The sequence below is a fragment of the Biomphalaria glabrata genome, chromosome 4 (assembly GCF_947242115.1).
Source record: "Biomphalaria glabrata chromosome 4, xgBioGlab47.1, whole genome shotgun sequence".
NCBI classification, from domain to species: Eukaryota; Metazoa; Mollusca; class Gastropoda; family Planorbidae; genus Biomphalaria; species Biomphalaria glabrata.
The window spans coordinates 44,040,254-44,067,212 of record NC_074714.1 but is presented as its reverse complement, the minus strand read 5'-3'; the positions used below and the strand labels follow the sequence as shown (position 1 = coordinate 44,067,212).

Below are 26,959 nucleotides of genomic sequence, written 5' to 3'. Positions count from 1 at the left end.
AACTTTTAACTTAGCTTACAGAAGCTACAACTTTATAATTTATGTTCAGAAGAAGTAGAAAAGTTCTGTCAACTAAAGTGTGCTTTCAGAAATAACCAACTGGGTCAGATGTTTAAAAGTATTCTGGACAAAAAAAAAAAAAAAATAATTTTATAAATCAACAAGTTGATTAGATTAGTGCCGGATTTAAGTAAGTGGAGACCTGGGTAGTACTTTTGTGTAGGCCCTTTCTCGCTTTTAAAGACGTTAATAAAAATAAAGTTTATCTTAAAGAAAGCTATTTACTGACTCATTAGAGTTAAGAGAATTAATACAATCAATCTATATTTTTTTTTTAGAATTAGTGAGAGCATTAAAAAAAAAAAACAGCATTTTTACATTTTTTTTAAAGACCCCTTAAAAACTTGCAATTTGTAAACTGTCTTAAATATGGCCCTGGATTAGATCTATGGTAAATACTGGTGAGAGCAGACCCGAGCTTGTTGCCCTGCCTCATCGTGGCGCCCGGGTGGAAACGGTCGTGAGAGGGGACGACTAGGCCAAAAGGGTAGCACAACAAGGTTCCCGCCGGGAGTGCCTAAGAGGGTACGAGAGTATTCTTATTGCACTGTGCTGGGATGAAAAAAAGCTCCAGCAACGATCTGGCAAGGGACCGTTACATAAATGGCGTGTCCCGCACGGTTAGCCTAGTATATTAAAGGAAAATGGTGTGGGGTCCCATTGGTGCGGCATTTGGCAGCGTCTCTAGTCCGCGAGTCTGTGTCCACTGGAAGTGAACACAAAATCACCCCCCCCCCATGCCAGACAGGATGGCGGGAAGGAGGAACTCGCCGCCACTTCAGGCCGGTTAAAGGAAAATTTTGTTCGCTTTTGCTGGCACTAGAGTTCCAATTGCGACGTACAACTGTACTAGACAATTTCGGACGGTAAGAGCAGATGTTAGCATCTCTCTTTGGAATGTTAAACCTATTACATAAATAACACACAAAAAAACTTTATCAATATAAACAGGCACTCAAAAAGTGTCACACTTTAAAGCATTTGATTATGCATTGGAGATTTGCATTCTAAATTGTATTCACGCTTATCTGCTCTTTGTTTAAACATTTGATAATTACATGATTTTAAAAATAAATGTTTTTTTATGCTTCCGTTTTCTTTAAACGGAGTGCTGCACCCAAAACTCTTTAAGCAAACCTTCAAAATCAATGTTTTAAATAAAAGTCAGGCTCTTTAGTAATCACAAAACACACTCTTCTTACATGTACAACAGAAACACACACACGCACAGACACACGTCAGAATCGGTAATATACAGAAAAAAGTAAACATTTTAGACAAAAATGAAAAGAGATATGTGTGTGTGTGTGTTGTAGGAAAGCTCAACTTTGATGACGTCAACTTGGAAATAATATAAAATGTTTTTTTGGAAGAGTGACAAAACTCTCTTAAATTGTTTCAGATAGAGGCTATGCCTTAACAATCAGTTTTCCAACAGCTGTTCCCTGAAATATTTCCAGCAATGCTTCGGGCATTTTAGTGAAGCCTTCAAATATAGTTTCTTTGTACTTTAATTTGTTCTGGAAAAAGAGAAAAAAAAAACAACATATTTATAAGTTTTTTACTAGCCCATGTTAAATAAATAACTACATATTTTTTCCTAACATTCCAATGCTGTATAATTAAACCTATTAGGAATATTTGTACAAACGGCATATTGCTAAAATTCATTATTATTTAAAACAAGGTTACTGTCACAACTATCTATTGAGTTGTATAGTAAAAATGTACACTATTTAATAGCGCCGCTTTCATCAATAGGCGATGGCGTCATTTGCTTTTTTTTTTCTTGTGTACTAGTTGCTCTCCCCTTGTCGCTTCGTCGTAATTTTTCATATGACGTCAAAACTTTTCTTCTTGGTCGTTTGATGCATTCACGCCATATTGCTCGACTGAAGCAGGTTGTTTCTTCTGAGTTCTCCTTGTGTCGTCGTTATTGGATAGCCTTAACGTTGGCCTTGGTATATATTCTTGAAGGATTATTTGACCCTTATTTAGGGTGAGTTTTATTTGACATTGTAAAATTATTTTAAAATATGGATTCAGTCGTATTAGTAATTTGATTAGAAGATTAGAGGATTAGAAGAATCTGTTATTTGTCCTTCTATAGGGTCTCAGATTTTTCGTCTGAGGTTTCAAGGTTTTGGTTTCGAGTCTAAGGTTCCAGATTCTCAGATTGCGGGTTTCTATATCCAGACTTGGTGTTACATTGTCACGTTGTGAGTTTGGTGCTACTCTGAATTTTGATTCTTCATGGTGGGTGAACATTCGTCTTGGCTAGAAGATACTGGTGTTACCTTGAACAGTTGAAATGAAGTGATTGATCTTCTTACAAAATCTTTGTCTTGGAATGAAATATTGTGAGGACAATACTAGCGGACACTCTATTACAAGGTGGTTATCATTGTATTTGAAATAATAATTTAGTAGTTAATGGAACTAGACTATGATTTAGTAATTTCTCATATCATACTATTTGTACTGTATTCATTTATAATTACCATTAGTCGTATGTCATTTCATTGTATAAATCTCATTGGATTAAATTTATAATTTAATTTAAATCATCATACACATCGTTTATTAGTTTATGTACAACTGGATGTGTATGGTGTGTCTGTTGGGCTGAACCTTGGGACTAAATGTAATAATAAATTATAAATTAATTATAACACACACACACATTGCAATTAATATTAATTTTAATACCTAGACAATTTATTAATGAAATCTTGAGACCTGACAGTTACAAAGACAGTTTGTGTGGAAACACAAACTCAAAATCGGCCCCCGAAGTGGTCCACTCAGACAGGTAAAAAGGCAGGTTTCAATATTTTTAGAAAGATTATCAAAATGAAATTCTATCGAAGGCAAATGACAGAGAAGAATGAAGAAAAGGTTGACAGATCTTGTGTGGTGCCCCAGCGGTCTAGCAGACCAAGGGATAGGTGAAAGTGAAGGTGAAGTTAGATATAAACCTGGCCTAACTGACGTCATATAAAGATTATTTAATTGATGTAATTGTTTTGTAAAGGGTCAATTTTTTGTTGAAGGCCTCAATTTAAAAAAAAAACCCTTAGTTAAGTGTTCGATGTTGAGGTAGCTCACGCAATAATATGAAAAATTATGTTCCACTTATGTGCATAATAAATATATGTTTTCTCTTTAAAAATTGTTACACAAATTTTTGTAAATGTAATAGTTAATAGGACAGAACTTACTTAATTGCATAAATGTGCTAAAATATGGTATATAGTCATCTTTCTTACTAGATAGCCTCCCGTGTTTGTTACCATTAATAGTGAATAGTTATAAAAATTGTGGATTTTTATTTTTTAAAAAATGCTTGCATTGTTGAAAATAAAAAGTAGCCGTTGCATCAAAACTTTGAAAGGTCTAAAATATCATGATGTCGGGTTTTCAATATCTTTTCTAGTTTACGAGATATAAACGGACGGATGGACAGACAGACCACACAAAACTAATAGCGTCTATTCCCCTTTTGGGGGCCGCTAAAAAACGTAAATGTAACAGTTAAATTATTGAATATAATTAATTAAAAGCTGATGCGTAGCATCGAACGGTGAATGTCAAACTTCGACTCATGGTGCTCCCGTTGAAGTGAGGAGGAGGAAACTCTGTTTCACATTCTCTTGGACTGCCCCCAGACTTGCTGATCTCTGCCTCGACAGGTCTGGGAAACCACAACCTCTTGGTGCCATACGTTCGTTAACCTCAAAAGCAAGAGAGGATTTGAACCTCCGGGGGCGATCACGAAGTGGAGTATGATGTCTTAATAAAGATGATGATGGCGCCCAAACCAGAACTAATAGGGACCCATAGCATCCATTGAAGGTTAGTCGGTTACTATTGTTAGAAGTGTGCCTAAAGGCAGCACGGAACACCAACTCATAGATAAGCCTTACCTCCCACTGGTCCACAAATGAGATTGGACCAAAGCGCTCTGAGCATGCTATTAGCTGTGAAAGTAGCGCTATATAAGTGCTATAATAATAATCATTGAGTGTCATCACTTTATAACTTGAAAGAAATTGTTACTAAGTGTAAGGGCACTATTATTATCGGAATGTCTGTAAATGTTCCGATACATACACGATGACTGGACTTTGCCACACTCAATCTTATAGTTTCTAGCAGGGCCGGCCTTAGGGCACTGCAACCTATGCGGCCGCAGCGGGCCCCGCCCTTTCACTCTAGTTTTAAATTATTAAATTAAACCATTTTTGCTTATAACAGGGTTTCCGCGGTCTCCTGGAAAACCTCCTGAAATTATTAAAATATCCAGAAGACTCAAAACATGATCTGAAAAATAGACAAAATTGTAATTTTGGGATGTCATTCAAAATAAAAAAAAACGCCAATCCTACTCGCGATTTTTTAAAAAAAGGCATTGTCAGCTTTCATTTTATAAAAATAATAAGGCGAATTTTAACCAAAACAGTAAGGTCCAATACTTAATTTACTGTAATAGTCCATGGCATTTACATATAGATCTAAATCTATCTCGATCTCTTTAAAAAAAAATCAGAAGCGATGTTTCGCTTGTTGATAGTAAATCTAAAAGGCAGATCTGAATGTTTATCAGCTTTATGTAGGAAATCTACCTTCTATTGTAGATGGCTCGTAAAGTTAATTTCATCGTGATTTTGTAGGCCTACTTAGTAAAGTATGAATAAAATGCAAAGACGAATTTATTTTCTAACAAAAAAATCTTAATTTTCACTTATTATCCATATCCATATCCAGACTTGGCCCAGCGCAATCAGTTTCGCATAGGGCCCCGCAATCTGTAGGACCGGCCCTGGTTTCTAGGAAGAAATAAAAAGATTGATGTTTCCTTTACTTCTTCTCGTCCAAACTCTTGAGCGAAGAAGATAATTATATATATAGAAGATTATATATCAGTATGATTATTATTAAGTATTAAAAAGTGTATTTGTAAAAGCTTTCAGAGAAGTGTAGGGGCGCCACAAAAATTCTACCCCATGGCCTCCCCATACTTAAATCCGGCCTTGGTCACAGGCGTCACCAGGTTTAATTAGCTTAACGCAATAACCCTTTCACAAAATGTAAAACTTCTCAATTAAAAATGTCGTTAGTTTAGTCTTTTGTTGAAACATAATGCAAAGAGCTAATAATCAAATATCATTGATTGGTGCACTACTATAACAAGTACGCAGTTATTTCTCTTCTTTAATAACATAGTGTATTTCTCTTGGTATCACCCTTAATGGGTCTCATACTCTTATGTTACGTAAGGTCATCGCACAGAAAATGAACACTGTCATGTATCAGTTTTAGAACCCCTGTAATATTTGGTGACTAGTGGTCACTTAACTATTGCGTGCGGTCAGCATGAGATTTTTGCTTGGTCAAGTGGACACCTCAGTTGTTCTTAGACTCTCAGAGCGAGAGGAGTGCTATGGATATTTTTTGACAGCAGAGTTATGTATTAGTATTGAAGTATTGAAGTTATTATAATTGATTTGAATTCGGGATTTTTTCCTTGGATATGTATAATGTGTGATGGCTGAAGTTGCCAATATCTTTTATGATTTGTTTCTATATGTAATAAAATCCATGTCTGCTGACCAGAGTGTTTATTAATAATTCTAAATGTTGTCGTTGGAGAGTTTACTATATTAGTGTTCTCACGCACCTGCAAATCTAGTGCGTGTGAGAAAGTATTTAGTTAAGAACATTATAGTAATACCAGAAGAGGTATCTACAACACTCAGAGACATTCGCGTCATCACGCCTATAACTAAAACAAGGCCGTGACAAACACATGATAAAGGTGGCTAAAACAAGGCGTTCAGACGTACCTCTTTAATCCACTGAGCCATTTCCGAGAGAGCCTCTTGAAACTCGTCCTCAAAAGATAACACCATCAATCCACTAACAGACAGCTCGTTCACCATGATCTTCAGGAGAAGATCATCTTTCATTGAATCTTTAGAGACACACATAAAGAGGTATATTAAATGGTGATTTTTACAAAGCTTATATCCACTCACTCTGTCTAGTCAAAGGTTGGAACACGTTGTTTCTCCCTCATCCAATCTCACATGAAGCTGAAATTTTTCACAATTATTTCTTTTACCAGATAAAACATGAACCAATAAAGAAAAAACAATTAGTTAATTGACTATTGGTAATTAATTTTTTTTGTATCAAACAAGGGGAAGAAATTGTATTTGTCTGGTGGAGCGGTATAAGTTAAATTAGTACCCTTTATACTTTGTAAGAGAAATAGATCGCCGCTTAAAAGTTTGAAACTTACAAAAGAGGTCTATAAAACCTTCTGTTTTCATAAGCACTTCCTGGCACAGTGGCTTGAGGAGGCTTGAGGAGGCTTTGAGCCCTAATGTTCGAATTCATGTCGTTCAACTTTTTAAATAAATGCATTTAAAAAGCGATCACGGCAATATTCCCACACCTACACGCTTCTTTCTCCCTCCAACCTTTCCTAACTGGTCCAGGTAAGTGATAGGGTCATTGCGTACAGAGAAAGCTTAAAGCAAAGAATTGCGGTAAACAAAAATTATTGTTAAAAATATTTCTAATCACACGGATTAATTATTGTTAGTCTTAAATCTTTTACAAATTTAATTTAAAAAATGAGCTACAGACGGAAGAGTTTTAATACTTAGATTCTGCAATAGCCAAACAGAGAACAAAAAAAGTAGTATAGTTTATAACTAGTTCCTTTACTCCTTACACATGGTACACCAAAAAGCTAGCTATTTATAGTTTTTTCTGCCATAGATGCAAATCTCCAACAGCCCTATAATACTTTTTTTTCTTTTTATGGACATAGTGAATATAGACCTTCCTTCAGGGCACAGTACCAGGAAAAAAGAAGAAGAGGTAGACAGAGAATGGTAAAACAACATAAAAGAATAGACGGCCTGCCATTGAAACAGATTATATCCAAGGCCAAAGACAGAGAGGAATGGAGAAAGACGGTCGACAAATCTTGTGTGGTGCACCAACGGTCCAATAGACTAGAGGATAGGTAAAAGTGAGGTGAAGGTGAAGATAAGACTTGATAGGATTGTCAAAAATATGTTTTGTGTACTGGCGTGTTCTACAGTTTATCAACTTTGTCATGATTAAAAGGGGAGGGCTATAGTACATCAATCAAGACATGCTTTGAAATATGTTGGCTCTAAAAGAAGCCCTGAACTATTTATCCGACCAGCTTATTGCAAATGATCAGTTCTATTGCATTGATTCATCATTAACAGAGACGCATAATTACTAAATCTATTAATTTTTTACGGATATTTCAAATCCCGGCATGCTTATTAGGTTCGTACTAGACCTAAATAAATACGTAAAATAAATAACTTATAGCTTTTATATAGCGCTACTTTCAAGCTTATAGCACTTAGAGAGCGCAATGGTCCAATCTCGTTTGTGGGGGTGGGGGTGGGGGTGGTGGTGGGCCCTTTAGGTGCTCAGTAAACACAACTCTGCTCCAATCGGGTGTCAAACCTCCAGCCCCTTTCATAGCTAACCAAGCCGAGCCAAGTTCAAGCTCTTAGCCTCTCCACCACGCTTCCCACCAATAATTGCAATCACTTACCGAGCTGATGGTTGAGAGTATCATATGCAGAGATGTATCCACAGCAACACATGCGACCTCGAGGCTTCAATGCATTGAGAGCTGTTTGGCTGTAACTTCCACCTACCTTGAACAAACAAGGGAAATGTTTATTTCTTCTGATTTCTTGATGTTAAAAGTAAAAAACAAAAGTGAAAATCATTACAGTAATGACAATAGCTTTAAGCCAGACAAGCAAGGAAAATTATAATAGGTTTGACTTTCTAATTGTACTATTATCTTATACTTTCTTCATGGGTGCTTAGTGGATAGATAGAAAAGAAGCAATGGTCACAATTGATTGACTGTCTCAATAGTAACGCGAATATGGTGATTGTCATCATCACACTGGCCAATTTTTTTTCCATTGATAGTCCGATCTGTTTCCATTCGATTGAATCACATTAAATCCAATCAAATTAGAACCTTTCCTATCCTCTTCGACATGGTCAGATCTAATCCAATCCTATCTGGTCAGATCTAATCCGATCCTATCTGGTCAGATCTAATCCAATCCTATCCGGTCAGATCTAATCCGATCCTATCTGGTCAGATCTAATCCGATCCTATCTGGTCAGATCTAATCCGACCCTATCTGGTCAGATCTAATCCGATCCTATCTGGTCAGATCTAATCCGATCCTATCTGGTCAGATCTAATTCGACCCTATCTGGTCAGATCTAATCCAACCCTATCTGGTCAGATCTAATCCGATCCTATCTGGTCAGATCTAATCCGATCCTATCTGGTCAGATCTAATCCGATCCTATCTGGTCAGATCTAATTCGATCCTATATGGTCATATCTAATTCGACCCTATCCTATCAATGACTATCCAACCTGAACTAATTCTATTTGAACATAAAGTAGGAATTAATTAATTTTTTTTTTCTAATTACATATGGCTTTCCTGACAGATTCATCAGCTCGAAGAGAAGAGAAGCAATGGTCACAATTGATTGACTGTCTCAATAGTAACGCGAATATGGTGATTGTCATCATCACACTGGCCAATTTTTTTTACAATGATAGTCCGATCTGTTTCACGGTTTAAAATTTCTTCATTATTATTTAGCTTTAAATTATTCATAAAAAAAAATCACTTTTTAAAAAATAGAAATAATCTAAAGTTTATTTCAAAATTACAACGATAAATTTTATTTTATAAAATAAAACATTTTAAGACCTTCATAGCTGTTACACCCTCCGTAGGGTCGCTTCATCAAACTCCCGCGACTACTGATTACGAAGAGACAAAATAATTGTTATCTATGAGCTATGCTTTTTACAGAATGTATCATAAACTTAATACCAACATTATCAAAATAACAGTCAATGCCATCCGGAGCGAATGTCTGGAGTGCCTCGTCCAATGTCGTCTCTTTGTAATTGAATACGTAATCGAATCCAAGAGATTTCAACCAATCAATTTTCTTTTGACTTCCTGCTGAGCCGATTACTGTACATCCCTGGAGATTTGGAGAAAGAATGAAGTTTTGTAACAATAAAATAATAAGATGATGATTATTTATTTATTTGATAGTAGGTAAGAAAAGAAAAAGAGGAAAATGATACGGTTTGATAAAGAAAAACAAGGGATGGCTTGATACTTGAAGGAAGGGAAGAATTAGGTTGGATAAGAGTGTCAGAATGTTTATACCAACTGCCCAATAACTCTAATCAGTCAAACCTGCCTGCCATGAAAAAAAAAACAAGACATAGTGTGCACGCTTTTCAACATACCATGGGTGATGGAAATAGATAAACACAGGAACGTCATTCTATCATAAATAACTAACAGCAAAAAACAAATTCAGTCTCGACACACATGCTACAGCCAAATAGGAGATTTCAAATGTCTACACCCTTCACCCTTACCTACCACTTAGTCTGTTGGAGCGTTAGGGCACCACACAAGATTTGCCGACCATCTTTCTCCATTCCTGTCTTATGCCTTGGATAGAACCTCCCCCAATGGCATTATGTTGACTTTCTTACAACAACTTGATCGATAAGTTGAATTGAAGAATGATTTTATAACTAATCTCGAGCTAATATATACTTACTTTTTATTTAAACCCCATTGTGTCCAAATCAATTCCATATTTTAAAACTCATTTAATCCTTAATTCCCCAGCTTTAGCCCTACTTTCTCTAACGGGACCCAAACGGGGCCTGATCTAGCCTCCAGTTATTCTATCTTCCCTGACCCCTGCTACCCTTTTGCCTGATGTCCCCTTGATGGCAGTAACACAAACACATATGCTTGATTCGGATAATACATTTTTTTTTATTTCTAATGAAAGACCTGAAGAGTTGAAACAACTAGAATGTAAATGCGTACCTTCAACTTGGCGATTTGTCCAGCAACACTGCCCACTGCACTAGCAGCTGAACTAATTAACACGACATCGCCTTTCTTCGGTCTGCATTGTCTCAGGAGGCCAAAGTAGCCGCTTAAGCTGGTGAAGGAAAAGATAAAAATACAAAATATAAAAGTTGGAACAAATAACACCCCGGGGTGTGTGTGTATATATATGACTATATGTCCACATTTTCTAGGCCCCGGTACGCGACGATTTTGCAACGACGTTTAGGCGAAGGCCGTTTTGGCGATAGACGCTTCTGGCGCAGGATGTTCGAATACAAAAAAAAAAAAAAAAAAACCCAGTAAAAATACGAACAAAATTTAATTTAATACTTGAAACGACATTCTCGCATTCTCCCCCCTTCCTTCCCTCTCCCCCCCCCCCCCGGTTTCAATTAAGACTGAGTATTTTACGAATAAGTGTTGTATTAACTTTAACAAGTCACAGTCCTGCCTGAGACAATGATTTAAGATGCTCCCCCCCCCCTCCCCCAGATAGGCACATACATTGTAGAATGGCATTAGCTAGATACCCGAACAAACATAGACTCGTTTAATTATAGATAAAACTTTTATTTTGGGAAACAAATGGGGTAGCGATGATTTGGGCGTCGGAGTGACGCTGGTAGCTGAATGCACTGACACCAACCCCACAACGAATTCGCTGCCACCCCATTGTGACACCTCCCACCATAGCACTGTGGTGTCATATTACAGCTTCGCTCAGTTCTCAATTAGTGACCTGACCTGACCTGACCTACATCCTCTCACTTTTCTTAACGAGAGTTCAGGTATGTACCAATATAGTGCACAGAGGGCTGTGGGACAAAAAAAAAAGGGGGAGGCGGTCAAATGGATTAAATAAGCGAGCTAGAGATAATAGACAAACGATCATTTCTGGCTCATAGACATCAAAGTTAATGACACGCCTATTAAGAAAACAAATGTTTTTGAAAATAATAATATTCCTCTAAACTATAAATATACACTCATGCACAAGATACAATGTTTCGCTAATTATGGAAAATGATAAAGTCATGCTTGTATAACTTATATACATGTATAACTGTTAAGCCGTATGGGTTAATGAACAAAAGTATAACCTATACAATAAGATAAGATAATTTTTATTGATCCAATCAAAAGGAAATTCAGATTGACTAAAATTGACCATCTCAGTGTAACTACTGTACAATAACAATTTAGATGAAAAATTCGAACAACATTCACACAGGAAACACATACACATTCACAACCAGCGCTTTATGAATTTGACTACTATGTACTTCTCGATGACGACAGATGATCTTGTAACACTCTGACCGAAAGTGGGATAAAGGAGTTTTTAAATATTTCTGTTTTAGTCCTAATGGGAAGGAGACGACCACTTCGTTCAGATCTTATATAACAGTGGTTTAATGGGTGAAGGTTATCTTTAAGAATCGAGAGTGTTTTGGAAAGGCATCTTTCATGAAAAAGCTCTTCAACAGATGGTAGCTGTGTTCGAGTGATATACGATGCTTTTTTAATTAGTCTATTTAGTCAAAGTCTTTGTGCCAGTGAAGTATTACCATACCAGCAGGTGATGGCAAAGTTAATTAGACTGCTGATGGTTGCTGTATAGAAAAGTTTAATTATTGTTTTGTCGATGTTAAATTTCCTTAGCTTTCTGAGATAGAAGAGTCGTTGGTGGATTTTTGTGTAAAGTTTTGACAGTGTTCACTCTATCTCAGTTTGTTGTTGATGGTTGTTCCTAGATATTTATATTCTTGTACTTGTTCTATGGTTTGATTGTTTATCTGAATTTCTGCAATATGGCCTTTATGTTTCCTAAAATCAATGATCATTTCTTTAGTTTTCTGAACATTTAAAATTAGAACGTTATCTATACACCATTGTTAAAAGGTGTTAATTGTTGAATGGTACAGATTTTCGTCACCGGCAATAAGGCCAATGATTGCTGTGTCGTCAGCAAATTTTATGATGGGAGTGTCATCTGATAGGCTCTGAATGTCATTTGTGTATATGGTATACAATACTGGTGACAGGACGCACACTTGCGGCGTTCCAGTGCTAAGCTCTCACATGCCCGTTCACTTTCACATATTGTGGGCGTTTGATAAGAAAGTTTAGAATCCAAGCATGTATGTTTTTGCTAACGTTCAATTCAGATAGTTTTTGTATCCTGCGATGTGGTTGGAGGGTGTTGAATGCGGATGAAAAATCTACGAATAATACTCTGGCGTAGTGTCTCTTGAGTATCAAGATGATGGTATAGACAATTCAGCATGAATAGTATTGCATCTTCTGTACTTCTTGACGGTTTGTAAGCGAACTGGTGCGGGTCAAGATTTGTTTCGACTTCTTTCAATAGATGTTTTTTTTCTTCTTCTTCTTCATCGTTCTCATTGTTATGTTGGAGTGTTCATATGACTAGACCAATACATGAGATGAACTGCGCTGTGGTTTCCAAATCAGGGAGCTCTCCATATAGTTTTCTTTCTATTGGGGTGATTTGGGGCCAATGTCTTATACGGGCCTCTTGGTAGAGAGAGCAGTTTTGGAGGACGTGGTCGGCATTTTCTGGTGATACTCCACATGGGCAGATTTCACTGGTTCCAATTTTGAGCTTCCGGAACATGTGTTGTCGCATTCTGTTGTGTCCGGTCCTGAGTCGAAAGATTAGACGTTGGTCTTGTCGGGATAGCTTATAGTAAGCATCATCTTTCTTGTGATTTGGATGGGAGCTCGTCCATTTCTCATTTATTTTATCTACAATTAATTTCTTCATTTCTTCTGGATAGAGAGCAGAGTTTACTTGTGAGTTTGTTCTCCCACTCTTGGCGAGTGTGTCAGCCTTCTCATTTCCTGCTAGTTGTATGTGAGCTGGTATCCATTGAATGACAGTTTTTTTGCTGTTGTGGTTGAGCTTTGTGAGTGCTGTTCTGAGGTTTTTAATATAAGGGGAATCAGAGTTTTGCAGGCTTTGGAGGGTTGTTTTTGCGTCTGTTAGAAAGACAATCTGACTGTGAGGGGAACTTGGATGATTTGCTAGCATGTTTTAAAATCATTTTCTCCAGGCACTTCATTGGAATTGATGTAAGTGCTACGGGACGTAGGTCATTGTTGGAAACAATGATCTTTTTTGGGTACTGGAATTATTTCAGATGTCTTCCAAATGGAAGGTATTTTTTTTTTTAGTTTGCCAGGACTTGTTGAATATAGCACAAAAGATATAAGCCAGTTGTTCCGCACATAGCTTTACAAGTTCTCCACTTAATTTGTCGGGTCCCTAGGCTTTGGCAGTGCTTACTTGTTTAAATATTTTAGTCCCTTTTTGTTTATTAAACAGTTCTTGATGTTAAGTGACTTTACAAAACTAACACAGCAAAATTAATTTCAAAACCTTATGGACAACAAAATATTGTTCACACCTCCCCCCAAAAATATGTTTGAACACAAACACACATGCAAAAAAAAAATTGAGATGTATCATTCATTTTATAGGCCTAATAAAATGTCCATTTAAAACTTTTGGTGCCAAAACGACCACTTCGCCAAAAACAGTGTCGCCAAAACGTTCTGCTTCCTCTAAGCCTCCACTAAAAAATGTGTCCGAGATCGCTTGTTATGTATAGTAATGATTTTTGAGGTAGTGGTGTATTATTTCACTATCTAGATCTGCAAAAGTATTCACTTTTTAAAGTCTGTATACGTTTTACTCTCTAGGCATCCAAAAAACAAAATGTTTACTGACATAGAGACATAATATCTGGACTTATAAAATAGCTTTGAGGCTTATCAAGGCTAAATCCGGCCCTGTATGTTACAAAAGATATAAATAGATTCCCCCCACAGACATCCGCATACATACAAAATGGCGCTCCACGCCGCGAAAAAAAACAAAAAACCAACAAAAGCTACAGCGTTGCATTCATGACAATGCGAGTTACATACCCTGGCATACCCAGAATTCCCAAATAGAGGGAAGAAGGAAAGTCACCTAGGTCGGGCAGCTCTGAAATTGTTTTTTCAGGGGCGAATCTTGGAACGTAATAAGGGTTGAACTGATCAGGGTGCAGCACTGTTTTATCCCTCCATCCGACCATGGCCAGCACCAGTTTGCCCACAGGGTAAGCAGCATTCTTGCTCTCTTTTACTCTGACCAATAAATAATTTGTCATCAAATTATATATATCGAAAAAAATAACATGTATAATAAATATTAAAGTATTCGTAATTAAAATCTTACTGCTGAGGTTTCCAATATAGAAAAAAATGTGTATTGGCTATAATATCTAGCATATGTAATTTGGAATATAATAGCCTGTAATTATATGGTATTGTGAGTCTTGTGACTATAATAGCCGTAATTATATTGAATATTTGGACTTCATAAGCCTTTACTGTTTAAGAGCTAAAAAATGTTTTGCTTGATTATGGTTATATCCTTATTATTAAACCAAACTAATACACATTGTAGTGACCTAGTTTAGTTTAGAGATTATGTTTGTTTTGTCAATAAATATATTGTGCATTGTTTTTATAGTAGTGACGTAGTCAGACAGACGAATGACGTTGCAGAATACGGGTACGTGATAGAAGAATATGGCTAGTTGTCGCAGTTATCTATGTAACTGTAGAGTAGAATTATTTCTCTAATTGTTAGTGCGGCGTTGATCACTATATTGATGACGTCATTACACTATTAATATTTTCTGTGTAGACTAGAGGACTGAGCTTTTGTTGCTTGTCACAACTTCTAGTGACGTAAATTTAGTGTGTGTGTGATTTGCGTCATTTATCGTCTAGTACAGTCTCTCCATTGTTTTGTACGTTGGTACAGATAGACGTGTTTTGAGAGCTCTTGAATTTCTCCTTGGTTTTTTGTTACTGGATAGCCTTAGCATTTGCCTTGGACATTTTCTTGTTGGATTATCTTGACCCCTGTTTAGGGTGAGTTTTATTTTTCATTGTATAGTTTTTCTATTTGAATTCGTTCGTATTTGTAAGTCTATAATTAGACTAGATATAGATGATTAGAAGAATCCTTTCTTTTATCTTCTTTAGGGTTTTAGCGTCAAGACTAAGTTTTAGTCGTAGTCTCAGTCCAGGACTCTATTTCAAGTATTAACGTCAAGTCTAAGTAGTGATCTTAGCTTGGTGTCAAGTCTATGTGTTAGACTCTGTGTCAAGTCTCAGTGTCAAGACTTGTTTATCCAGTTTCAGTTATATATTGAGAGTACAACTTTAGGTCTACAGTCTACAGGACTGAGGTCTTTCTCTCAGTTGGTCATCTGGTGTGCAATTTGGTTTTTACATGAGTCTTAGGTTCAAGATTCCGGACTGCGGGTTGTATTGGTCAGACCTGATGGTGTAGTATCAACTATGAACTTCTACTTTTGGAATTGTCGTCAGTGGATAGTGCCTGATCTAGAGGCTAGATCTACATATATTACCAGTTGTTGTTTTTGAGATTGAAGGTCTATGTGATCCATTGAACTAGCTATTATAGTTAAGGTAATATATTATGTATTTCATAATTATTTGAATGTTATTTATCTAAAGAGACTAACTGGATCATTTTAGATTACATATTATTACATATTGATATTTCATACTATTATTATCATTCATCATGGATCAGTCATTTGTAAATATATCACAAGAATAAATTTTATTGTTATTTAACATCATACACGTAGTTTATTAGTTTATCTACAACTATATGTGTATGGTGTGCTTGTCAGGCTGAACTTGAGCCAAAATATTATAATAACAATAACACAAATTGAATTAATATTTAATATTAATAAATATTTACATTTGAAATACCTAATACTAGTTTGATAAATACAAGAACAAAAGAACCTGACACTAGTGTCAAAACAGACGACACACAAAATCCAAGAAAACAGCATACAAGGCAACAATCCAATAAAAGTCAGAAGAGATGTAGGTCGTCCACTCTTAAGATATAGCCTACGGATTCATGCAAGTGCGACTTGAAGCTCTTCAGACTAGACTGTTTGTAAAAGAAAGGACAGGACAGTCCATATGGGGGGGGGGGGGGGTTAGCATAAGGGAGGGGTCCTGGATCGCAGACGGCGAACACATCAGAAGTAGAATACATGCTGAAAACAATTGAGCGTCTGGAGATTGCAAGCAAATGCAAGCCTGTGACCAAATTTATATGTATCTAGGAATGGTCTCTTTAGTCAAACAAGAAGTTGCAAATGAAAAGATATTTATGGGAGACATAATATGTAACTGAACATTATTATAAGAGCTATAGGTCGGCTATAGAAGTCCTTAACGTATTGTATTATAATCGTGTTTTTGTATATACATATAAAAGGTTTGCATATTTCAATTTTTTGAAAGTTCGCTTTTAAAAGACCAAATTTAACCGAATGTACCTATAATTTATAGGCAACAAAATATAGTGAATTCGAATTTTCAATAGTTTTTAGATGGACAAAAAAAAGGACTGCATAAAACTAATACTTTTACCCCATTTCGAGGACATAGAGATTTTTTTAGAAATGCAAGTTAACTTTTATGTATTTTTACAAATCCAATTTAATGGACAAGCGGTTGGCTTCCAAATTGAAAGTTCACTTGTTCAAAACCTGAATCTCCACAGGGTTTATTAAGTCAAAATGTAAAGCAAACCAAGATGATAGAATAAAAATATGAGCTTACCTGGCTACCTGTAAAGCAATAGGTGTTTTGTCCACTTGGATGGGATAGACTCTAATTAAATATTTAAAAATAAGACAGAACGTTTATACACTTTTTGTATATAAAAAAGTATCAGTTAAACATCAACAAAAATACATTTATATTTTTCTCTGCGAAATAAAGTCAAATTAAAAAAAAAAAAAGTCTATGTAGTCAAATGGGAGACTAAGAGTATGGGATAGGTATTTTGTTGGGTTTTGTCCCGTTACATGTACTGTTGGTTACAAATAACTTATAAAGCTAGCCTAATATTGCAATTTAGGGGTCTTTAAAAGTGTGATTCTTGTTATCGCTGGGATGCAGTTATTGCAATGGATTAGTGACCCACAGCGTCCCCCCCCCCGACACTAATACCAAAAAGAAAAAATCTATTTCTGAATTCTTAATACAAGAAAGTAGTAAGCTGTTAGTGTGCGTCAATTATATATTTTTTTTTAAAATCTATCTTACTGGCATTTGATCAGAATGTATGAATTGTAGGATTGTTGAAAATTCAAAAAAGAATTAATATCAATAAAACATTTTTTTTCTAAATTATATAAAAGAGCTGCTTGCGCCTTACAGAAACAGGTCTGCTCCGTTAGGTTACAACAAATGGATGAATGCAAGCTTTTAGAACTTACGATGAGAAAACTAAGAAAATATGTTAATAATTTAACATTCCAATGGGGAATAACAAACAAAAATTGTCTCTTTTTTTTATTGTAATTTTTTTCCTTTTTGATTTTACCCCTTAATGGGTGTCATTCGGTTTGTCTCCGCACCTACTACCCTTCCAAGTGACGCCACTGCTTTAATGCACTGTTCCAAAACGTTTCAAAGCGCTGCCACGTCTTTACAAAACATAGAGCCTTTAAATAGAAAACAACATCCACGTGACTTCACTACCTCGGTGAAACAGTTTTATATAGAAATCGATAAGACGGCAATAAAAAGAACTTAGGACTCAGAGACTTAAAACACGTGACTTTTTAGTGACAATGAATGATTAAATCTGTGTTTTTGGACATTTTTTTCAAACTTATGATTCAACATTCTCTTATCTAAAAAGATGTTTCTGTATTCTACGTCTCAAAAGAGGATATTTGGCCTTGCATTAATTCATATGGATGATCCTAGAAACATGTGAAATTGTGTGCATTTAAATGTGACGCTGAATGGCATTAACTCTTGGCTATTCAACTGAAGCGCCTCGAGCCCTTAACCTGATGTAGACTAAAGACTTTAAAACACGATTTAATTAATGCAGACTTCTTTTTTTCAGGCAGAACGTCAAAAGTCAGCACTGAAACTTTCTCCCAGCTTGCTTTACAAAAACAAGAATAATAAATCTTATTTTTACTAGGAAGAAAAGTGTGTACATGTTATTTCTCCCACACCCATTCTCGATCAAGCTGAAACTTCGCACAATTATTCATTGACATAAACAAGAAGTGAATCAATAAAATAAAAGTAACCAATTAGACAATTTATTACTGTTAACTCATTATTGTGTTTATTAGCAACAAGGGAGACTAATACATCAGTATTTACATATATGGCTAAATTTGTTGGGTTTAGTCGCCTTAAATTATTGTTAACGCTATTTCTCCCTCACGCATTCTCTGATCAAGTTGATACTTTAAACAATTACTTATTGTACCTAACAAAACACGAATCAATAAATAAAAAAAAAATTTAATCAATTAATTATTCGTAATTAATTATTTTGTGGGATACAGAATTAGGGAAATAGCTTGTGCATTATTGGTAGATAGTTTTAAAGACGTAGTTCTTTCCCTTTAGATAAGCTTTGTTGTTTTTAAAAAAGTATTTTTTCTATGTGCTTGTTAAAACTACTATTGTAGAGATGAACTCATTGACATTCTCCGGTATTATGTAAGTCGAGCTTCATTAAGGGGAAACAAAACTCATTGTAGTCTGTCACCGGAGTGGTTTTTATATGTTATGAATGTGGCTGTGGTTATCAATGTAGGCGTGGTGGTGACATTGGGTTCTTGTTACAAATCACAGAATAATGCAATGACGCTGGGTGTAGCAGACACAAGTTTAAGTTTAATATAACACCACATAATGAATACACCATACAATTCGACCCAGGGATGGTCAGTATTAATCCAACAGTAATATACGAATATCACAACTTAGTACTTATTCTATAACCAACTACTTTAAACATCTAACTCTACTGCTTATATCTTAAGTGACTCAATACAAGTGCTTGCTACAAGATCTCTATGTGGACTGACTGCCTTTAACTCTCTGGTTCACCTAAGGTCAAAAGTGTTCACCTTAGTGCAACATGGGTTGTGAATAAGATTCACAATATGGAATTAACATACACAATACAGAATTAGGGTTTCTACTCTATGGCACCAACTTTGAGGTGGTGACATTACCTATCACCCCCCTTTTGAAAAAAATTTTGAAGAAATTTTTTTCAGCTTGACGACATAATTATCATAAGTAGGATCAATTGGAATTCTTGGGGTCTATGAAATGTTCAATTGCTGAGTTCAAATAGAACTACAAACTTGAAATAAAATATATAATATGACAGTGTTACACAAAATATTTGCTGAATCAAAAAATTCATACAAGGGCAAAATTCTCTAATTCATCATATTCTTGTAAGGCAATTCAAATAATTCTCTGAGTCAAATACTTAACATCCCAAATAATTCTTTACATGTAGTTCTAATATATACATCAATGTTCAAATGTGTTCAATATTTACAAGTCTTTTCATAATAATATGTGCAAAGTGTGACGAAAATTTCAATGACAATCTCCTATGTCACAATGTGAAGAATTAATACAAGTTTTTATTCACAATATCTATTTATAAAAAAATCTTTGACACTATAGAAATGTTAGAAGTCTGTTTTTTTTTTTTTTTTTTAAACACCAATAGTACAATATGTACAAATCATGTAGAAAATGTTACAAGTAAGTCTCAATATGTAAGTGATAAGTATAGAAAAATTCAAAATATGTGTCAAAATTCAAGATTAAATTGCTTAATGAGCATTGTCACAAATTCAATGTATCCATTTACTTCAATATGAGGTTTGACATCTCCATAAAAAATTGTTGTGCATTAATATTACACAAGTAAATATGTATAATTCAAGTATCAAAATATTTGCTCAAAAGTATGAACATGAAATCAAAATAATAAGTATCCTTCATAGTGCTTGTTACATGCACCTTATGTTTCAATTAAGTATTTCTCTATATGCCAGTTCAAATAATTTGTAGCTAGTAATGGCAAAAGTTTAATGTTACATTGTTTATCAAATAATTATTGTGTACAAAGTTCAAAAAAATCTTTAGTCAAAAAAGATTCAACTGAGAAAATGTGTCAGTTGTGATACAATCTTTGAGTTTACATTAATTTGTTCAAGCATATACATACAAGCATAACATCATAATGGTTTAGTTGTATTTATTTTAATCTGTTGTGAAAAAATGTGTAAGTCCAATTTAAAAAATAATATCAAGTGTCTCTTTCAGTACTTGAAATATCAAAAAGTGTGTTTACAAGGATCTTCTTGTTGACATCAATGATTGTTACAAAAATAAAGTTCATAAGAATAGTTTGACAAAAATGTTTTCAAAAAATACAAGTGTATGTCAATATTTGATTACACTAATTGACATTAAATAAAAAAGTTACATTATGAATCAATCTCCTTTTTCAATAGTATTGAAAAATGTGACTAAGTTATATAATTGTGATAAATGACATAGTAAAAAAATTCCAATCTTGTTTACAATAGCTGTAGAAAAAATTTGTCAAAGTTGTTCTCAATACAATGAGAAAAAATAATGTTTACATTGCATGGAAAAAATTAAGCTAGGTACTGAATAAGTTGGGAAAAAAATTCAATGTTTGTTTACATTGTTGAGTACAAAAATGTTATTCTTGTTGACAAAAGAATGTGAAAAAAATGTAGGTTACAATGAAGTAATCAAATTCCAAAGTTTGTTTACAAATAGAGTTTAAAAAATGGTTTCTAGTTCAATGTTTAAAAATAGTACTCATTGTTTACAAAATAATGCTCAATATTTACAACATAATGCTCAATGTTTACCAGATGCGATGTATTAAGTCAACAACACTGATATTAATTGTGAGTCCCTTAATTGGTGTTCCATATATTTTATGTAATAGCTCTTTGTAATGGCCAAAGTTTTTTATTTGTACCCACATTGACTCTCCAAGTTCTGGATGTTTCCAAACTTTTTTATATCCAAAATCACAAGTTATTTCTTGTACTATTTGAAAAATTTCTTTCTGGAAATCACAATCAGATAGGTCATAAAACCATATTGTTTTATGTATTACTGGCTTTTGATGCACTTTAACTTTTGGATAAGATCCAATAATTACTGGACTGATAGTATTTTCAAGTACTACAACTTTTATTTTCCCTTTTATAAATGGTGATTTGATTTCAGCAATGGCAGTTTTACATTCTATCTTTCTAGAGTTTGGTAAGGTTACAATGGCTATATCATTCAAATAATCTTCTTTTTCTACTAAATTGGGCTCTACAAAAGTGATTGTGGATTCTTCATCAACTATGCATACAACATCCTGATAATTGACTTCTAGATCATATACTTCTATCTGTTTGCTGTTTTTAAATGTCAAGGCTAATATTTCTTCTGTTATTATTACTTTAGGTGAGCTAGTGTTAATGTCATTTTGTATTTCTTGTTTTTCAGCTTTATCTTTATCATCTATTTGTATTTCATCTGTTTGTATTTCACTATCATTTGTTTGTGTGTTAATTGTTTGGCAATCTTTATTTAGTTTAGATGCTTCTGTTAGCAAGTGAGTTTGACATTCTACATCTATTTTATTTGTATTTGTAATTGACTGATTATCTTTAGTTGCTTCATGTATACTGACATTGTTGTAATCATGTGAATTAGTAGTTGATGCTAACTCAATATTTTCTTGATTCACACTATTAGCCCATTTTACTAAGGCTTCTTCTGATAGTTCAACTATATTCTCTATGTTCCCTATAATTAGTTCTTCAGCTGGGTTGTTCATTACTATGGCTTTGTATTGACCAGTGAACCATGGTGATTCAATGAAAACTAATGCTGTTTCACATACTTCCCATAAGTCTTTATTCGCATAAGTCAGTGTGACCTTGTCTTCAAGTATCTGTTCAGGTTTTACTAGTGATTTCTTCACAATGATTGAGGTGCAGCCGCTGTCACGTAATGCATATACCTTAATGCCATCCACATAGGCAGGATACACTTTTAATTTGGCTACCTTTGTCTGTATATATGCTACTGTTTCATATTCTATTGGTCTTTCAGTTGCTACAGCTGCCATGTTTTGTCTGGTATGATTGTTATTGTGGTAAGTATGTTGTCTATCTTGAAATTGATCTCTTCTAGACATTCTGTTGTTTTGCCATCTTCTGTTTGTTTGATGTGATCTACTGTTAGTTGGACTGTAGCTTTGCCATGTTCTTCTGTTATATTGTTGTTGATAGGATCTATTATAGTTAGGACTGAAGCTCTGGAAAGTTCTGTTATCTCTTCCATATTTATGGTTTCTATTTACATATTGCTGTTTTTCTGATGCCATTCTCTTTCTGCACTCTGCTTTGGTGTGACCCAATATGCCACAGAAAAAACATTGTATGCTCTTGGCATATTTAAATTTATTTGTAGTTCTTGGATGGTTTTCTGTCACTGTTGCAGCTACATTGTACAATTCCCTTTTGTCAATGGTGATGTTTGGGTGTGAGTCTTTGTATGTTGTTAAGTTTGATATCAATTCAGCTTCATTTTTTATTTTTCTCTCCTTCAGGAATGAGAATGCTGCATCTGTAACATTAATTAGCACATTCTCAATGAGAAAAAAATCTAAGATCTGTTTGGGGTCATCTAAGTTGCAGTTTGCGAGTTGTAGCCACTTTGTCATGTTCTGGCGCATGTCATGTATTGTTCTTTTTAAATCTGTATTCTTTGCTAGTTTTAGTTCCCTAAAAAGTTTTCGATAGTGCTCCTCTGTTTTGCCAAAATGTTCAATTAGTCTTTGTTTTACTGTGTTGTAGTCTTTTCTTTGCTCCATAGTTAGTGTGTCGATGATGTTTAGTGGTTCACCTCTTAGGTTAGCTAGAAGTTGTTGAGCCATTTGTGCACTATTCATATTTGCTGTTTGACAGATATATTCAAATTGAATAATGAAATTCTCTAATGTGTCTTCTTTTGGGTCAAAGTTCCTAAATTTGCTATGATACTGATGATGAGATGAAGTTTGACTTGCTGAATTGTCTTTATTTTCTTTTGCTAGCTTGGCCATTTTTTCTTCATGTTCTTTTAATTTTATTTCATGCTGGCGTTCTTTTTCTTTCTCTAAGTTTTCTTGTTCTTTCTCTCTCAGTCTTCTTTCATGTAGCCTTTCTTCCCGTTGCTTGTCTTTTTCTACTCTAATTCTATCTATTTCAATTTTAATGAATGCAGCTCTATCATCTTCTTTTAACTTTAGTTTTTCCACTATCTCTATTAGTTTTTCATACTCAGCCATTTTCAAAGATTCAAATTAGTAATATAGTTTAGTAATAGATATGTGTACACTAGGTAGTTGTAAATGAATATTGTACGATAAATAATTATTATAGCTCAAATAGTAATTGCAGGTAATAGTAGATATATATTTTGTGCGAAACAATTGAGGTTATGAGGTATCTTAAGTTATTCTTGGTACTTTGTCTAGTTCGTAATGTAATACTTTACTGATCAATTATGTGATTATGTATTTTTAGTATCTCCACTTGCAATGTAAAAGTTTATTGCAACAAATAATTCACAATTGTGTGAGCCTTATTAGTCTGATAAATAGTGATCAATGTATCAATAGTATCAAATAGTTGAATGTGCTCAAAGTATATATTATTTACAATCAATCTTGTCACAATCTCAAATCAAAATATATCCCATAGTGTATCAAGTGTGTAGTGTAGTGTTGATAATAATAAAAAATAGGTTGAAATAAGAAGTAAATAAATATATATATTAATAAGTAATTAGACAAACATAAATACACTATAGATACTAAACAGTCTGCTTTAAAGAGACATTACAAGATAGTAGAAATAGTAGACAAAAGAATTACAATGAGTAATAACAATGACGCAAAAAGAAATTCAACAAATGTAAACAAGACAATATCAATACAAGAGTTTAACAATATGATAGATACTTGACGAAATACAAACTTAACTAATACAGCTATACAATCAAGTATTTACTTTATCTAAAGAGTCCCTACCAATACCTGGATGCTTACTTGAAAAAAAAATATAAATGCTCAGACTCAATAGATAATTAAATTTAGTCCCTAAAGTCAAATGTATATATAAATACAAATGTAAACAATGAAAAAAAATTGTGGTGTAGTTCAAGAGAACTAATCAATACTGATAATACTAAAGGGTAATTAAAGTTACTTCCCTTAAATATTCACTTGATGCTTGACTTGTACATAAAGTTCCGGTGATGCTCCACATAAAATATGTCCACAGTACAGTTCATAAGTAATCCACTTGCTAAATCCGCAGCACAACGGTACAGTTCATAAGTAATCCACTTGTTAAATCCACAGCTCAATGGTACAGTTCATAAGTAATCCACTTGTTAAATCCACAGTTCATAAGTAATCCACTTGTTAAATCCACAGTACAATGTTACAGTTCATAAGTAATCCACTTGTTAAATCCACAGCACAATGGTACAGTTCATAAGTAATCCACTTGTTAAATCCACAGTACAATGTTAAATGATACGGTACTCAAGTCCTTGAACAATAGTAATCCATTTTCATACAGTTGCTGAAACAAATATAAATAACTAAAAATGACCTTAGGTAGTGACGACAAGAGAGGTCTAAGAGTGAGAGCGCTCTCTTATTAAATGTGCTGTTAGACAGCGACAATAGGAGTGTGTCATTAGAATTATGACGAGCACTCGATGTAGATGATTCTTGAATATGTCAGCTACTTCGACTGACCATATATCAGCTGTCTTCAAACGATGACTTGAATGACTTGTAGTACTAGATTTTCACCCACACCGGTTGTAGTATCACGGTTGTCTAGTTTCACCCACACAGGCTGTAGTATCCAGGTTGTCTCAGCATATCATGTTTGATCTCTTTCGCTTAGGATGTTAAAAAGTAACTTTGAGCAATACTGTGTTCTTAAAGCTATCTCAACTGGTGTAAAAGTACAACCACATAAATCAGGCTTCCAGATAAATGACACTTAGGACAGTAGTCAACTGGAAAAGTTGAAAATACAGCTCACACAGGAACAGTTCAAATTGTTCAGTTCATCACAGATGAAAAAAATAGCTCGCTAACGGTAACTGTGTCATGGCAGGTCAATATGACATGTAGTAGTAGGTCTAGATACCAAGTGTGTAGTCAAAAAAATTTAATAAATTCTGGATTAGTTGCAATTCATGTAAAGTTCAATCTTGAAGTACAAGTTAAAATAGTAGGCACAGTTAACTTTCAATTTCAGCTCTGTTTTCTGTTAGAGTGTTAGACTAGCTGAAGATAATAATAATGTCACTCTTGGGTCACGTGAATCTTACTTGAAAAATTGTGTGCTGGTCTCAATAAATGTAGATCTAGGTCATCTCTATAATGTTGAATGTGTCGCTGAACGACCAAATGAGAAAAATAGTAGAGTCTATAATAATCAGGTTTTAGCTTTCTTGCTCGTTGAGTGGCGTCATGATTTGTGTAAACAAATATTTTTTAGAGTTACTTTTTCATGTGTTAACTAAATAGTTCACTTGCCAACTTCAAAAATATCCGTATAAATGTTACTGTAAGTAACTGTGGTATTAAAATACTTCTGACAGCAATAGAAAAAAATTCTTGACTTGTTCCTCTGGTGCTCATAAATCCTTTAAGTTAGCAGTTCTGACTTCTGACATCATAAATGTTTGCTGGTACTTCTGACACTATAAATGTTGTTTGCTGACACTTCTGACAGTATTAATAGTCATTTTCTGACACTTCTGACACCAAAAAATGTCACCGGAGTGGTTTTTATATGTTATGAATGTGGCTGTGGTTATCAATGTAGGCGTGGTGGTGACATTGGGTTCTTGTTACAAATCACAGAATAATGCAATGACGCTGGGTGTAGCAGACACAAGTTTAAGTTTAATATAACACCACATAATGAATACACCATACAATTCGACCCAGGGATGGTCAGTATTAATCCAACAGTAATATACGAATATCACAACTTAGTACTTATTCTATAACCAACTACTTTAAACATCTAACTCTACTGCTTATATCTTAAGTGACTCAATACAAGTGCTTGCTACAAGATCTCTATGTGGACTGACTGCCTTTAACTCTCTGGTTCACCTAAGGTCAAAAGTGTTCACCTTAGTGCAACATGGGTTGTGAATAAGATTCACAATATGGAATTAACATACACAATACAGAATTAGGGTTTCTACTCTATGGCACCAACTTTGAGGTGGTGACATAGTCCCTCAAGACTTAGACTACAGAGAGGTTTTATTGTGTTGTGGTATATACACTCTCTCCGTCTTTTTGTCTGGTACACATCTTGTACACTCTCTCCGTCTTTCTGTCTGGTACAAATCTTGTACATTCTCTCCGTCTTTCTGTCTGGTACACATCTTGTACACTCTCTCCGTCTTTCTGTCTGGTACAAATCTTGTACACTTTTTTTTCCCTCCCATTTCCGATTTTCGTTTCAAGTTGAAACTTTTCGGAATGGAGCCCATTCGCCAATCCTTAACAAACAACATTTAGCTACGTTATACTATTGATAAAACAATGAAAATTACGTATCACGTGACAGGCTTTATGGATTACATAATTTGTATAGAAGATATAGAGAACCACGTAGCCAAATGTTGTTTGTTTACGATTGGTGAATGAGGTCCATTTATCATTGTCGATGACAACACATGAATCAATAAAAAATTATTCAGTAATTTAAATAATTCACAGACATGGAAGTAATTGTGCGGTTCTGTCCCTAACATAAGCTTTGTTTTTTAAAGTATTTTTAAAAATTTCACTTCATTGGGTATTTAAATGCACTTTGTCATGCACTAGT

The 26,959-nt window shown here is 34.5% G+C and overlaps 1 protein-coding gene and 1 long non-coding RNA gene across 3 annotated transcripts in view; one reads left to right on the top strand and one right to left on the bottom strand.

Annotated features, from left to right (window-relative positions):
- The window catches only part of LOC106054110 (prostaglandin reductase 1-like), a 43,954-nt gene continuing 16,995 nt past the window's right edge, over positions 1–26,959 (bottom strand). The window contains exons 3-9 of one of the 2 annotated variants that reach the window (XM_056026629.1): positions 16,764–16,814; positions 14,016–14,219; positions 10,035–10,152; positions 9,007–9,159; positions 7,673–7,778; positions 5,907–6,034; positions 1–1,580 (exon numbers count right to left, since the gene is read on the bottom strand). In XM_056026629.1, coding sequence (XP_055882604.1) covers positions 1,470–1,580; positions 5,907–6,034; positions 7,673–7,778; positions 9,007–9,159; positions 10,035–10,152; positions 14,016–14,219; positions 16,764–16,814 — 871 coding nt within the window. In that variant the 3' untranslated portion in view covers positions 1–1,469. The remainder of the gene's footprint in view (positions 1,581–5,906; positions 6,035–7,672; positions 7,779–9,006; positions 9,160–10,034; positions 10,153–14,015; positions 14,220–16,763; positions 16,815–26,959) is intronic. The other variant, XM_056026630.1, reaches the window with a different exon arrangement.
- Positions 14,536–15,754, top strand: LOC129925816 (uncharacterized). Its single transcript, XR_008777501.1, has 2 exons — positions 14,536–15,014; positions 15,129–15,754. It is a non-coding gene; the product is annotated as an uncharacterized LOC129925816 (long non-coding RNA).